Source organism: Pleurodeles waltl, chromosome 8 (assembly GCF_031143425.1).
Source record: "Pleurodeles waltl isolate 20211129_DDA chromosome 8, aPleWal1.hap1.20221129, whole genome shotgun sequence".
Classification (NCBI taxonomy): Eukaryota; Metazoa; Chordata; class Amphibia; order Caudata; family Salamandridae; genus Pleurodeles; species Pleurodeles waltl.
In genome coordinates this window covers 831,516,158-831,532,687 of record NC_090447.1, presented here as the reverse complement: position 1 = coordinate 831,532,687, position 16,530 = coordinate 831,516,158, and the positions used below count along the sequence as shown (strand labels likewise).

At 44.3% G+C, this 16,530-nt stretch overlaps 1 protein-coding gene and 1 long non-coding RNA gene across 2 annotated transcripts in view; one reads left to right on the top strand and one right to left on the bottom strand.

Moving 5' to 3' along the window:
• Window positions 1–16,530, bottom strand: part of COL4A2 (collagen type IV alpha 2 chain) — a 628,472-nt gene that overhangs the window by 124,179 nt on the left and 487,763 nt on the right. Inside the window, exons 31-33 of the mRNA XM_069205111.1 lie at window positions 15,874–16,044; window positions 11,779–11,922; window positions 5,900–6,019 (exon numbers count right to left, since the gene is read on the bottom strand). Coding sequence (XP_069061212.1) covers window positions 5,900–6,019; window positions 11,779–11,922; window positions 15,874–16,044 — 435 coding nt within the window. The remainder of the gene's footprint in view (window positions 1–5,899; window positions 6,020–11,778; window positions 11,923–15,873; window positions 16,045–16,530) is intronic.
• Window positions 1–16,530, top strand: part of LOC138250338 (uncharacterized) — a 582,532-nt gene that overhangs the window by 139,032 nt on the left and 426,970 nt on the right. The gene's annotated exons all lie outside the window — the stretch shown is intronic.

Genomic DNA, 16,530 nt, shown 5'->3' with positions numbered 1-16,530 from the left:
TTTGACACCCTGAAACAGGCAATGTGCTCAGCACCAGTTCTAAAAGCTCCAGATTATTCTAAGCAGTTCATTGTGCAGACTGATGCCTCTGAACATGGGATAGGGGCAGTTTTGTCCCAAACAAATGATGATGGCCTTGACCAGCCTGTTGCTTTCATTAGCAGGAGGTTACTCCCCAGGGAGCAGCGTTGGAGTGCCATTGAGAGGGAGGCCTTTGCTGTGGTTTGGTCCCTGAAGAAGCTGAGACCATACCTCTTTGGGACTCACTTCCTAGTTCAAACTGACCACAGACCTCTCAAATGGCTGATGCAAATGAAAGGTGAAAGTCCTAAACTGTTGAGGTGGTCCATCTCCCTACAGGGAATGGACTTTATAGTGGAACACAGACCTGGGACTGCCCATGCCAATGCAGATGGCCTTTCCAGGTTCTTCCACTTAGAAAATGAAGACTCTCTTGGGAAAGGTTAGTCTCATCCTCTTTCGTTTGGGGGGGGGTTGTGTAAGGAAATGCCTCCTTGGCATGGTTGCCCCCTGACTTTTTGCCTTTGCTGATGCTATGTTTACAATTGAAAGTGTGCTGAGGCCTGCTAACCAGGCCCCAGCACCAGTGTTCTTTCCCTAAACCTGTACTTTTGTATCCACAATTGGCAGACCCTGGCATCCAGATAAGTCCCTTGTAACTGGTACTTCTAGTACCAAGGGCCCTGATGCCAAGGAAGGTCTCTAAGGGCTGCAGCATGTCTTATGCCACCCTGGAGACCTCTCACTCAGCACAGACACACTGCTTGCCAGCTTGTGTGTGCGAGTGAGGACAAAACGAGTAAGTCGACATGGCACTCCCCTCAGGGTGCCATGCCAGCCTCTCACTGCCTATGCAGTATAGGTAAGACACCCCTCTAGCAGGCCTTACAGCCCTAAGGCAGGGTGCACTATACCATAGGTGAGGGTACCAGTGCATGAGCATGGTACCCCTACAGTGTCTAAACAAAACCTTAGACATTGTAAGTGCAGGGTAGCCATAAGAGTATATGGTCTGGGAGTCTGTCAAACACGAACTCCACAGCACCATAATGGCTACACTGAAAACTGGGAAGTTTGGTATCAAACTTCTCAGCACAATAAATGCACACTGATGCCAGTGTACATTTTATTGTAAAATACACCACAGAGGGCACCTTAGAGGTGCCCCCTGAAACTTAACCGACTGTCTGGGTAGGCTGACTAGTTCCAGCAGCCTGCCACACCAGAGACATGTTGCTGGCCCCATGGGGAGAGTGCCTTTGTCACTCTGAGGCCAGTAACAAAGCCTGCACTGGGTGGAGATGCTAACACCTCCCCCAGGCAGGAGCTGTGACACCTGGCGGTGAGCCTCAAAGGCTCACCCCTTTGTCACAGCCCAGCAGGGCACTCCAGCTTAGTGGAGTTGCCCGCCCCCTCCGGCCACGGCCTCCACTTTTGGCGGCAAGGCTGGAGGGAACAAAGAAAGCAACAAGGAGGAGTCACTGGCCAGTCAGGACAGCCCCTAAGGTGTCCTGAGCTGAAGTGACTCTAACTTTTAGAAATCCTCCATCTTGCAGATGGAGGATTCCCCCAATAGGGTTAGGATTGTGACCCCCTCCCCTTGGGAGGAGGCACAAAGAGGGTGTACCCACCCTCAGGGCTAGTAGCCATTGGCTACTAACCCCCCAGACCTAAACACGCCCTTAAATTTAGTATTTAAGGGCTACCCTGAACCCTAGAAAATTAGATTCCTGCAACTACAAGAAGAAGGACTGCCTAGCTGAAAACCCCTGCAGAGGAAGACCAGAAGACGACAACTGCCTTGGCTCCAGAAACTCACCGGCCTGTCTCCTGCCTTCCAAAGATCCTGCTCCAGCGACGCCTTCCAAAGGGACCAGCGACCTCGACATCCTCTGAGGACTGCCCCTGCTTCGAAAAGACAAGAAACTCCCGAGGACAGCGGACCTGCTCCAAGAAAGGCTACAACTTTGTTTCCAGCAGCCTTGAAAGAACCCTGCAAGCTCCCCGCAAGAAGCGTGAGACTTGCAACACTGCACCCGGCGACCCCGACTCGGCTGGTGGAGATCCGACACCTCAGGAGGGACCCCAGGACTACTCTGATACTGTGAGTACCAAAACCTGTCCCCCCTGAGCCCCCACAGCGCCGCCTGCAGAGGGAATCCCGAGGCTTCCCCTGACCGCGACTCTTTGAATCCAAAGTCCCGACGCCTGGGAGAGACCCTGCACCCGCAGCCCCCAGGACCTGAAGGACCGGACTTTCACTGGAGAAGTGACCCCCAGGAGTCCCTCTCCCTTGCCCAAGTGGAGGTTTCCCCGAGGAATCCCCCCCTTGCCTGCCTGCAGCGCTGAAGAGATCCCGAGATCTCTCATAGACTAACATTGCGAACCCGACGCCTGTTTCTACACTGCACCCGGCCGCCCCCGCGCTGCTGAGGGTGAAATTTCTGTGTGGGCTTGTGTCCCCCCCGGTGCCCTACAAAACCCCCCTGGTCTGCCCTCCGAAGACGCGGGTACTTACCTGCAAGCAGACCGGAACCGGGGCACCCCCTTCTCTCCATTCTAGCCTATGTGTTTTGGGCACCACTTTGAACTCTGCACCTGACCGGCCCTGAGCTGCTGGTGTGGTGACTTTGGGGTTGCTCTGAACCCCCAACGGTGGGCTACCTTGGACCAAGAACTAAGCCCTGTAAGTGTCTTTCTTACCTGGTTAACCTAACAAATACTTACCTCCCCTAGGAACTGTGAAAATTGCACTGTGTCCACTTTTAAAACAGCTATTTGTGAATAACTTGAAAAGTATACATGCAATTTTGATGATTTGAAGTTCCTGAAGTACTTACCTGCAATACCTTTCGAATGAGATATTACATGTAGAATTTGAACCTGTGGTTCTTAAAATAAACTAAGAAAAGATATTTTTCTATATAAAAACCTATTGGCTGGATTTGTCTCTGAGTGTGTGTACCTCATTTATTGTCTATGTGTATGTACAACAAATGCTTAACACTACTCCTTGGATAAGCCTACTGCTCGACCACACTACCACAAAATAGAGCATTAGTATTATCTCTTTTTACCACTATTTTACCTCTAAGGGGAACCCTTGGACTCTGTGCATGCTATTCCTTACTTTGAAATAGCACATACAGAGCCAACTTCCTACAGGCACTTACCCAAAAAACACATCAGATTTCAATGTAAAAATGTGATGTGTCTGTGTTGCGTTTCCTGTCGCGTGCTTTAGGCCTACCCACCACCCCCCAATAAGGTACCATTTTTATCGGGAAACTTGTCTTTCTCTACATGTTTTCCTTCCAAATGTAAGAAAGTGTGTAAAAAAGATATCTGTTTAAGAAATGGAATTCAGAGTTGTGCAAATAACCACTGCTTCTCAACACCTTATCTCGTGCCCATTTTGGAAATGTGATGGTTTCTTGATACCTACTTTTCACTCTTTATATCTCACCAAAAGAATTGCTGTATATCTGGTATACAATGAAAACGCATTGCACGGTGCAGCTCCTTTATTGGCTCTGGGTACCTAGGGTTGTTGATGAACCTACAAGCCCTATATATCCTTACAACCAGAAGGGTCCAGCAGATGTAACGGTATATTGCTTTAAAAAATATGCCCTAGCTGGAAAAAGTTATAGAAGAAAACGTGGGCAGAAATGGCTCTTTTTTCACCTCAATTTCAATATTTTTTTATTTTAGCTGTTACTTTCTGTATGAAAACCTTGAAGGATCCACACAAATGACCTCTTGCTGAATTAAGAGGTTTGTCTACTTTTCAGAAAAGTTCATCTGTCTGGGATCGAACATTGGTTTCACACCCATTTCTGTCACTAACTGGAAGGAGGCTGAAAACACCAAAAAAAATAGTTAAAATGGTGTATGTCCTAGTAAAATGCCAAAACTGTGTTGACAAATGTGGTTTTCTGATTCAAGTCTGCCTGTTCCTGAAAGCTGGGAAGATGGTGATTGTAGCACAGCAAACCCTTTGTTGGTACCATTTTCAGTGAAAAAATCACATGCTTTCTTCTGCAGCACTTTTTTCCCATTATTTTGTTTAAAAAACGAAATTTTAGCTGTATTTTGACTACTTTTTTGGTCTGCTCCAGGGGAACCCACAAACTCAGGGTATCTCTAGAATCCCTGGGATGTTGGAAAAAAAGGACGCAAATTTAGTGTCGGTAGCTTATGTCTACAAAAAGTCATGAGGACTACGGCGTGAACTACACCCAAATAGCCAAAAAAGGCTTGGCACAGGAGGAGGAAAAGGCCTGGCAGCGAAGGGGTTAAAAAGCCTCTTTACAAAAATTTCTTACTTCTTATACTCCCCTTCCTATCATTCCCCATAGCCTTTGGCTTGGCAGTCATAACTAACACCATTTACTCAAAAACCAACCCAATTTTCGTATTTATCCACATTTAAAAACTAAATACAGACAGGAAAATAAAGAGATTTCTCTATGTTTTTATCTGTAAGAATGAATTAAAATGGGAAATGGGAAATGGGGAGCCTTATTTATGATTTGGCAGGAAAACCAGTTTACTTTACATATCATTTTTCATAAAGATGTGTAAGTGTGAGGTGGACCAGTAGCTGGTATTCTTAAAATAGTACAATGTTTGCCTGATATCTCTTCATGTGATTGGTGCCCTCTATAGTTTATCAACATCAGGCTTATGTTTGAGTGTGCATTGTTGATGTGTGATACATAGTTGCCCAATGATATAATAGCACAGTTAATCTATTGGTTGTCAGATGGGTGCATTGATTTACTCCTAGATCTTTTAAAGTAGTACTGTCTGTACTCAAACGATGATTCATTGGGTTAATTTGCAGTGAACAAAGGCATTATGCCTAGACTTGAAGACAGCATTGACATCCATGAAGTGTTCACTACTGTGGTTTGTGTAAGTGATGAGTATGAATGCTTCTGGAAGGAGAACAGCAGGAAAGACCGCCCAGCAATATATTAAGTACTGGGCAATTGATCTGGATGAGTCAGGCCTTAGTTGCCACCGTGTGTTGGAAATTGTGGAAAACCTGCAAAAATGACAGATTTTCATATGATATGTTTAAGGTTATTGTTGGAATCACAATTGTTCCAAGTTGAGGGGAAGGAGGGCAACGATTGCAAAAGTGGTAACCCCACAAAGACACATGTAACTTAGTTGGTATTAACAAACATTCCCAGTTGATTTCCCACTACTTGTAGACACCACAAGCTACTTTAAATGTTCTGAATAATTGTGTCTCCATAACTGTGTATACATTTTTATTGCATTGAATGTTATTTTTTCTGTATACACTGTGTGTATGTTTTTATAGACCAAATCAAAAATAAATAGACAAATCTTCATGAAATGAGTTGAGAAATATTGGAAAACAGTGTTTGAAAGTCTGCTTCTTTCTCATAATCCATATGTTAAACTACATAAAATGCAGAACCAGTTTGTTCGGCTGGGTGAGATGTTTTTGTCTCCAAAAGTGAAGCAGGTATGTGTCCTCTGATAGGGGAGGAGAGAATGGTACAGGTTAGGTGGTTTGTAGACAATTGGAGAAGGATGCTATATTTGTTGATCATTTCCGTATAACATAGTAAGTTAAACTCTGCAGTGTGACAATGGATAAATGCACCTCCTGCAGACATCTGTGCGTACCTTCTGGTCAAATATTTGAATTTGGAAAGGAGCATCTCAACTCTTTATTCTGCAGATTTCATTCAACTTTCTATTTCTCCCATGCACTTAAAGGCACTGGGAAAACGAAGCTTTGAATTGAGAATTATTCATTAGCTGTTGCCCAAATTGACCATGATAAAAAAACATATGCAGTGCTTCCAATTCACCATTTCTTATGTATTCATACCTGGTAGTCCAATGCTTCCTGTTTCACCTGGGTTTCCACGATCTCCTTTCACACCTTTTGCCATACGTTGCATACTGGGTGGCATTTTGTCTCCTGGAGGGCCTATGTCACCGCGATCACCTGAAAAACATCAAAAACAATTGAAGGCTTGGCCATTGAAGCAATCGTCTTGTACTTTTATGGATTGACATTAGAAACTCTGGCCATTCAGTGACATATAGGCACCACCAGAGTCGAACTGGCTTATAGGGCAACTTAGTAGTGCTAGAAGGGCTTGTCTGACAGGTCAGTGTGTGATTCGGTTTTATGGCTGTTTGTGGGCCTCTTTTATGGTCTGATGGGCCGGTTTTATTGTTGATATTCTCAATATTACCACAAACATCGCATGCGGTAAGCAAAAATGGAGTCTCACATATATTGCAGAATAGCTATTCAGCATGTCTTCATAAGTTTGAAACTACCCTAAGTTGCACATAGGGCCACTTTTTATCCTTATGATTTGCTAACAGGGGTAATTTTTATATTTACACCGAGGCCTAGTTTCTGCCCTATTTTGACTCTGTGCACCACTTTCAAATCTGTCTGTATGGCACAAGGGGTGAGTATCAATTTGCCGGGGTATGCAGATCACTAGTTAGATAGCTCCTTCAAAGCACAAAGTACTCCCATAGTAATTTAGGGCTGATTTTCTGCATGCCAACAACACCCCTCCTTCTCTACCCACCAAGCCATAAGCCAACTCAGCACTGACAATATAAAACACTGATGGATCACTCACAAGGCTAAAGATAACTGACAAATGTAAGTATGGTGGTTCTGAAAATAGTCTGCAGCCACATCACTCCTCGCGTGATCATGGTATTGCAGTCTACTCATGGTGCCCACTAAGCAAGCAAAAATTGCCCTGTCAACCAGGACTGGGTCTGAAAGGAAAATGAGTAGGACCACAATCTAGGGAGTAAATAATATTACAGGAATCTTTCACTAACAACATTTACTCAAATCTGTGGTCCTGCTGCTTTTCCTCTTGCAAGGTTCTGTTCTCCTGCATCCACTGTTCACAATCCTTACCCCTTCTTGACGGCATCACTTCCAACGTTGTGATAAAGGTGATTCCAGCTGGACTTAATTCCTTCTCTAATATGGAACTGAGCCCGAGGTAAATAACAGGCAAGTTATGGTATTTTTTGTAAATAAGATTTTTGCATCTCTGTTTTTTTCCTTGGTTGCATCCTGCACTGCAGGAATATATTCTATCTAGAGTTTTTAGGTTAGAATGATGAGGACTAGTTTCCAACAGTAAGTCCTTGAATCTGGCTGTGGTGTTTCCACAATTAATTCTAATTCCTTCTCTTGGACTCTTTGGTGATTATTCTGGATTTTTACATATGAGAACATTTCGAAAAACATATCAGAAAAATGTACTCAGAAATCCACAGGGTAACATTGGAGTTAAACAAGAAACAAAATAAGCAAACAGGCACACGCTCAGATTGATTGTTAGCAGGTTTGTTTTTAATGTTATTTGGGCTGAACGATCCTCAGCCCATCTAGACACAAAGGGAGCCCAGATGGGGTAGCACAGAGTTCTCTTGGTCTTAAATGCATGATTTCTTATGGCAGAGCAATTAAGCAGTGAACCAAAGCAGGAAGAAACTCATTGTACTGAGGCAAACCCTGAAGTGAAGGACCATGTCTTGAGTTTCCTTTTAGAACAGACTATAAAATCTATAATTCTTTTAACAAATATGGTTGGACTGTATAATTGATCACAATCACAACAGAAACAATGTCTTTGTTGAGAGATCCCCAAAACCTTCATAGAAAGCTTTGGAACTGCTTTCTAAGTTTGTTCACTTGGGACAATAAGCAGGTGTTACTCAAAATATCTTCCTGCTAGCAATATGACTGTGGCTTCTGAAGGTTAATTAAGGTAAGATTATAATCCTTTATGACTTAGGGAAGCCATGTTGGCACACCGAGGCCCATATTTAAGAAAAGCTGATGCGCCACTTTTTCTGCACCCCCCTTACCAGCACCTAACACCACCAGGGTTAAGCTGTATTTCTGATATAGTGCACCACAGCGGTAGTTAGTACAATAGCATCAAAATGTTTAACGTTATTTTAGCGCTTTGCTACACCAGCTTCAAAATGTTTGACGGCAGTGTAGCAAAGTGCAAGGAGGCCCATAGGTTTGTATGGGTGCGTCATTTTAACACCTGCTCTGAGCAGGCGCTAAAAATGATGCCAAAAATGGTACAGAAAATCTTATAAATTTCACTGTTCCATTTTTGTAGGCCTCCTAGCGCCTGAACACCCCTCTTGCACACATTATGCCTAGTGCAGGCATAATTTGGCGCAAGGGTTGATAAAGTGGTGCACTGCATGCATTCTGCCACTTTGTAAATATGGAGCAGCAGAAAACCACTCTAACGCCACCTTAGCATAAAAAAATGACGCTATGGAGGTCCGAAGGTGGTGCTAGGGGCTCTTAAATATGCCCCCATGTGTGCTACATCCTCTTGGGAGCTGTCCAAGAAAGAACATTCCACATGGGCATATAGACAGCTGAAACTGTAGATCTTCATGCTAACTGACCCTTCTCAAATATCACTGTGCAGGGAAATCTTCCAAGATTGACTGTAGGAATTGTCTTTAATACTAATATGGTTTTAACACTTTCTGCCTGCCCCAAGTTCTAGAATATTTATGCAATGAACTTTTTCTAGTGTTTGACAATGACCTCTTGTCTCCAATTCTTGAAGGTGGACGCCCCTACCTACTAGAGATGCATCCATGGCAAAAGCAACATTTTGCTGATTGTGGCTGATTATCCAGGCTTTGTGCAAGGTTGAATCTTACCATCCACCAATCTAAGCATCCTTGTTGTTGTTTGTCACGTGATGGTGGTTGTCAAATATTTTGGACACTTAAGATACTTAAAGCCACTGAGCTTACAACTCCTCCTGTATAGCATGCAACAAGGTATTAACAGGATACATGAGGACATCATTCCCAGTAGAGATCTGAAAAGTCAGAGGAAATACTGGGACTGTAGCTGCCACCAGCCTCTTTCCACCACAGTTAACGGCCAACACAAGTTACTGCCAATTTAATTACCATACCTACATGTTGATTACCAGTTTTCAAAAACCTCCAGTTGAAATATCTTGAGCTTAATTCATTACTGGACCCAACTCAATTTGGTGTTCGTTTGCCACACAATATGGAAACTGTCCTTTTCTCGATAGTGGACATCTTCTCGTCTTCACCAATTGGGTGTTTGCAAAAAATTTCTTTATTGGCAATGCTCCTTCTTGTCCTTCATATCCCAAGCTGGGCCCCTGCCACAGTTTAATTCTATTAAAGTTACAGTTATGTGTGGGGCGCTACAAATGTAATCACTTAGCACCATGCTTTTCAACTATTACAATTCACTACTTTACACTCTGATCCGTACCTTTAGTTACAGCAAAATGTTGTATGCCGCCGTCATCCAAGTAATTACATTGATCCATGACAATATCGCTTAGATGAAGGAAAAATTCAATTTGTGCATGTCCCAAATTGCTAACTGGATGAAAACAACTGCCTTAAATAAAAAATGGCTAAACAGAGGTCCTATTTGGCAACAAACCATCCATTTGGTCCTCCACCTGGTGGCTCACCACAACCCGCAGCCTGACTTTCCTGTTATATCTGATAAGAATCTCAGAGTTTTGATAAACAACAATCTCTTCTTTTCTTCTGACCTTAGGCTAGTGACAGCGTATGGTTCTCTATGATGAAAATGCTTACAAAAATTCTTCCTGATGCTTTGTGGAAGATCATAATTCAAGCCTTGATAACATCACATCTTGACTGTGGATATTCACTCTTCCTGGGAATCTCAAGAGCCTTAATCCAAAGAATTGAAATAGTTCAGAATTCTGCGGCTGATTAATTCTCAAACTTCCACCTCAATCATCCTCTGCTAGACTTAACTATCTTCATTTGCTTCTAATGGAAAAGTTTATTGCTTTTATACCCCCCTGCATCATTCACTGTATCATCAATAACACTAGCCCTGTCTCTCTGAGACAGAGGGGGTCATTACAACCCTGGTGGATGGCGGATAACCGGGGGTAAGACTGCCAACAGGCTGGCGGTCTTACCCAGGTGAATTATGACCATGGCGGTTATCGCCATGGTCATCCGCCGGTTCTCCGTCCCGCCTGCCAGGGCGGAAACGACCGCCAGGCTGGAGACCTGGGTCTCCAGCCCCGCGGCCGTCAGTATACCGCCGGCGGTATTTGGACCCAGCTTACTGCCGTGGATTTCCTGCGGTTTAAACCGCCATGAAATCCATGGCGGTAAGCACTATCAGTGCCAGGGAATCCCTTCCCTGGCACTGATAGGGGTCTCCCCCACCCCCACCCCCACCCGACTCCCTCCCCTACACCCCCCACCACTCCTGCCACCCCCCAAAGGTGGCAGGGCCCCCCTCCCCATCCCCGACCCCCAACATAACATTACTCACACACACCTGACACGCATGCAGGCACCACCAACACACACACGCACACACCCCGACATACATGCCTACATCCACACACACCATCATACACGCACACCCACATTCAAACATACACGCATACATCCATACAGACATACCCACAGACATACACGCACTCATTCCCATACACACAACCCCCCCGCAAGCATACACGCACTCACACACCCCCCTACATACACACACGCACACCCCTATGCACGCACACAACACACAACACCTCCCCACCCCCCTCCCCTAACGGACGATCGACTTACCTGGTCCGTTGATCCTCCGGGAGGGGACGGGAGCCATGGGGGCAGCTCTGCCGATACCGCCACGCCAACAGAACACCGCCACAGCGAATCACAGGATGTGATTAGCTGAGCGGTGTTCTGTTGGCTTGGCGGTGGAGGTGGAGCAACCTCCACTTCCCCGCCGCCCGCAAGTATGGCTGTTGGCGGCTCTCCGTCGGAATAACGATGGAGCGCAGCCAACAGTCATAATACGGCGAGCGGCAAACTGCCTGCACAGGTGGTCTTACGCACAGCGGTCCCTCAGCGGTCTTGCAAAAAGACCGCTGAGGTCGTAATGACCCCCAGAATCTTCATCTTTATTGTCCAGCTTGGATTTAACACTCATCTTCAACCAGTGAGGGGTCCCTTATATCTCTTGCAATTGCATCAGCAGCCACAGTTTATCTTATCTGGCTCCCAAGCTGTGGAACGCTTGCCCTGCACACCTCCGAATCATCTGAGATCACTCCCAATTTAGGAAAAAAGCTACAAACCTGTTTTTTCTGTACCTCATAACTCTTCTGTACTGAGCCTCACTGCCTAAAGCAATAGTACCCCCTTCAATAGGTATCAGTATGCTTTAGCAATCCTTATTCAACCAATTAATGAATGACTAAGCATTTGTAAAGCATCGTCTGAAGGCATTCTTAATTGCCAGAAAGGAAATACTTTGTGCCCTTTCTATACTGTTGTGCTTTGCATGACAGGATATGAAAGTACATATTCTACATGATTTTGTACCTTGGGGGTGTAATGAAACAAACATAAACAGGCTACAGTAATTTAAGAACTATGTTGATCCTGTGGTAATATGAGACAGACTACAGTTCACGTTCACTACCCTGTTTTTATGTTCATGAATAGACCATGGCTAGCAATGTTTGGACTATGCTCGGCGATGGAAGGCCTTAGTTTGGGTGTAAATTGATCCATTCATTTAAGCAGGCTTTATTTCAAACTAATGCATTTGTTAAGGACGAGAGTGTGTGTGTAAGTATGGTGTCATAATTATGAGCAACATAAAAAATATATATTTGTAAACAGTCGTACCTTTCAGACCTTGAAAACCAGAACTACCCTTCACGCCTTCGAAGCCTTCACTGCCAATGGTGCCCTTAGATCCTTTCCATCCAGGTCTACCTTTTGGGCCACTCATGCCCTGGAATCCACTCACACCAGGTGATCCTTTAACACCTAGATCAAGAAAAAAGAGAGTAAAAGAAGGAAATGTGATGTGCCTTTGATTTTCTTTACTGTGGGAAAATGATAGTAGGGTCTGTGAGTTTGTCACAAAGACCTTAAATCACTTCTATTGTATTGTTTTAGCATCTGTATAGTGCTTTCCTACCCCCCATACGAGGTCCAATTGCAACACTTTTGCTTTAAACTTAATCAAATACTATTTGTATTTTATTTCTGATTTTTCTCACAAAATTAGCCAATTAAGCCTGGCAGTTCTCCTTCATCCCCCGTGATAGGAACAATATCTGTTTAGATAGGAGAGGCATAAAGAATGTGGCAGTGTATTAAGGTCAGGCACGTGTGGGGTGATGCATATCTTCTTACGTTTTAGTGTGCAGAGACTTCAACTGTTGAGATCAAATTTTCTGGACTGACATTCATCTAATAATTTTGGCCTTCATGTACAAAACCATTTTCTAGTTGGAAAGACTCAGGCCTAGATTTACAAAATTCTGGCGCATCAGTATTGATGTGCTAGATATCTTGCGCCCCCCACCGCTACCTAACGACACCATGGGTGCACCATATTAACAATACAGTGCACCATGGCGCACATTAGGCCAATAGCATCAACATTGTTTAAGCTATTGTGGCGCTTTGCTCCACTAGCCTAAAAAATGTTGACGCTACTGGGACAAAATGCAAGGAGGCTCAGTGATTACAATGCGTATGTCCTTTTAACGCCTGCTTTGAGCAGGTGTTAAAAATGACACAATGAAATCTTGTAGATTTCATTGCTCCCTTTTTGCGGGCTTCCTAATGTTGGAACGCCCCCCTTGCATACAATATGCCTGGCGCAGGCATAATGTGGAGCAAGGGGTCGCAAAGTGACACAATGCATGCAGTTTGGAAATACATACCTAAAGCCTAATTGAGAGTTTTGTGGACAGAAAAGCCAGCCTGCCAAACTGACTGCAGGGTGGCCGCTGCCTTCGTGGTGGCCACCCCACTGCAGTTATTAAGAATTTCCCGCTAGGTGGGGAGGCGGAAACTGAGGTCTCCGCCCACCAGCCTAACGGGAAACAGGCTACAGCATTGTCACCAGCTCATAATCGAGCCAGCGGCAATGATGTAGTCCAGAGGGTGCACCAGCAAGGCAGACAGTGGACATTGCGAGGGTGCTGGACAAGGAAACCCCTGCACTGCCCATGCCAAGTGCATGGGCAGTGCAGGGCCTCTCCAGTGGCCCCATGCACCTGTTTTCCGCCAGCCTTGCCAGGCTGGAAGAGAACAAGGTCATAATCTGCCACGCAGTGCTGCCTTGGCAGATTATGATCTCCGCCACTGCCAGGCGCCGGGATCATGGATCCTGGTGGTGCTGGCGTTTCCCTGGTGGTCTGACTGCCAGAGTTTTAATGTGGCGGTCAGACCGCCATAACAGCGGCACTCCTGACCGCCACTGTGAGTGTGGCGGTTTGAAGACCGCCAAACTCATAATGAGGCCCCAAATCTGTATTTAGAAAGGGCATGCTAAAGGAGTACTTTCCAGATACTGATTCCTTATGGTATGTATTAAAGTTTTGCGATTCAAATCCAGTCGCAAAACTTTAATATTTTAGCAACTCCTCAAAGGAGGAGGTAAGCCATTCGCAAATGGGAAGGAGTTCCCAACGAAACCCTTTCCCTTTGTGAATGTTAACAAAAACGTTTTTTAGGAGCAGGGAGTGGTCTATGTAATTTTTCAACTATTTTATTTTTAAAACATCAAGTTTTCCCTTAAGGAAAGTGGACAGCATTAAAAAAAATGCTTTCTTTAAAAGCAATCACAGACATTGTGGTCTGCTGACTCCAGGAGGCCGCCATACCTGTAATTGTAGCCAATGGTAGCGGGCAACAATTTCCGACCTACCTCAGGTATATTAATGAGGTTGGCCAAACTGCAACCCACTATGGTTCAGTGTTTTGTGAACTGACCTATTAATGCATGAATCAGTTTGCAAAATACCAATGGATTCGATAGAAGTCAGTGCGCCAATTCCGACCACTTCTAAAAAATACATTTTAGTAAAGTCCATTTAAGAAATCATTACTTGCAAATAATTGTTTGTTTATCACAATTTACAACTTCTAACTGAAATTAAATGTTTGTACATGAGAGCCACAGTTCTCAATTGCTTTAATGTGGGGTTCAAAGCGTTCACCTCATTACCTCAGTTTTGCAGTGAATGTGAACAGTCCATCCATAACATTACTGAAGAAAACCCTTCTGGTGTGGGCATATTTTGGATCAATGATAACAATGCAAACAGAATAATATCAGCATTTACAGAGCTGCAGTGCAATACAATGCTCTTTAAAACTTAATTGAGAAAGAGATAGTTCCACCTCAACCTACCCAATCTCTAACACTAACGTCTGGAATGGTGGGGAAGGAAATCCTCTGAAAGCACAGCTTGCTGACATCACACTGACTGAAAGTGGAAGCAGTTGGTGCAATTACTGCTGACTGGTTTCACTCTAATCAGGGCTTGGGTGTCTCAGGTCCCGAGCATCAAGCCAAGAGGGAGAGAACACTGGCCCTTTCCTGAGGTACCTGCTTGGGGATCACCACTGACTGCAATCCCTAAAGGGAAACCATCTAATAGACACTAGGGAGGAAAGCGAGCAAATCCCCTAGGCATGGGCATTTCCTCCCCCTCTAAAAAACACTATTTCCATCCCAATTTTAGTGGGGCAGAAAGTGCACTATGCTGAAGGGAATATATATCCAAAAAAATAAGTGGAGGCGACCTGCCATGGCATTGGTCATGGCCATATCCCATAACCGGCCCAACAGTTTTTCTGCACCTCAAAGGGCAGATAGCCCTCTACACACATGGAAAAAATGGTAAAGTAACAAAAGAAGGAGTGAGGAGGCAAGCCCAGACATCAGTCCATGCCTCCACCTTGTAACAAGCCCAACAGTCTTTCTGCCTCCTTCCCCATGAAGCACGTTAATGGGGGTTAACCACAACTGAAAAATGGTACAAAAAAGAAGTGGGAGACCCCTAACATCGGGTCTGTCACTACACTATATAGGCCCAACAGCCCTGTGTGTGGCAGATTGGGTTGTTTACCCAAGTTTAGAGTAGAAGGTCTGCCTTTTTTGTGAGGGAGAGAAAATAATAAAACAAAATAATAACCCCTACTCCCTGTGAGAAAACTGCCAGGGTGTGGGGGGTCGTTAGTTTTGTGTTTTTCAAAAATAAAAGACAACTTTGGTAGTTTGTTTTTTTAATGCTAAAAACTTGGTGCATGGCTCTCAAAACCATTGGTGGCCATCCACCAAACCTTTTGTACCTTGAAGGGAACTGCCTTAATGACAGTTCCTTTCAACTTATAGATAAGACCACTGGACAGGGCGTCATCTCTAAATACTACATACTACGTTTTTTCAGGGTGACAGAAGTTAAGTCCTCCATCACCCAAAGGGATATTAGTCAATTCTCCAGAGTCTGAACTCTTACTTCAAAGCACTCTCCCATTAGCAATAGGAAGGACTGTAACAGAATATTATGAATGTGTTAGATCACATTGTGTCACTTTCTGGGTTTACTCAAGACTGAGGCTTCTCATCACGAGTAATACTCCCTGTAACTTTGCTCCCAGAGTTACCAATTTTGAGGTAATGGTAACTTGAAAGGTTGAATGAGAGTTACTGGTAGATTGCAAGCTGGAGCTTGAAAGTCCACTACAAATGAGAAATTACCAGAGAAATAGGTAATTCTGATTCCATTTCTCCTGGTATTTCCTCACTCTTAACCAGAGTTGTTGGTTGAAATGAAAGAGCCACTCATAATGGGGTCCTGAGAATTGGTAATTGATATTGCAGTCTGAGTAGGAATACAGGGATGTGTATGTATTGTTTTTCACAATTGCATAATTTGATATTATCAAATAAAACACTATTGAAGAAGACCTTACCTTTCAGGCCAGGTAGGCCATGCATTCCTTCCAGGCCTGGCAAGCCGGGCTCTCCAGGTCTGCCTCTTCTGCCAACAAAACCCTCATCCCCTAAGTCTCCTGAGAATCCTTTTAGTCCTCGAGGTCCAGGGGGTCCTTGATTACCCTGTTCACCGCTTTGACCCTTTGGACCTGAAAAAATATTACAAAAGAAGAAACATATAGCAAACCTGTTCAAAATTTTTTTTAGTAATCACTACTCTGTTTATGGATAAAATATTTATGTATGTGGGCCACAGTGCAAAGGAGAATTTGACATTCTAAAAATCAGCCTGTATTACTATGCCATGAATATGTACTATATGATGGCATGTAGTATGAGCAACTGAATAAGTAAAAGAAAGGATGCAGTATGTAGGTAGGGGCCGATAGATGTTTGAACCAGATTTGGCTGGATTCAACAGTAAAAGCATGCAAATCACCCAATCAAAATGGGGGTTAAGGCAACATTCTCAAGGAGCACGACAAACACAAGAATAGGGAGAAAAGTCATCCATTTAAGAGCAGGGAACAGAGATAGACCAGAAAGCCATCCAATCAAGAGCAAACTGCTGACCCAAAGCCCCATCTATGCAGTACTATATGCTTTGTAGTCTGTGATAGGCAGCTGAAGCTGTC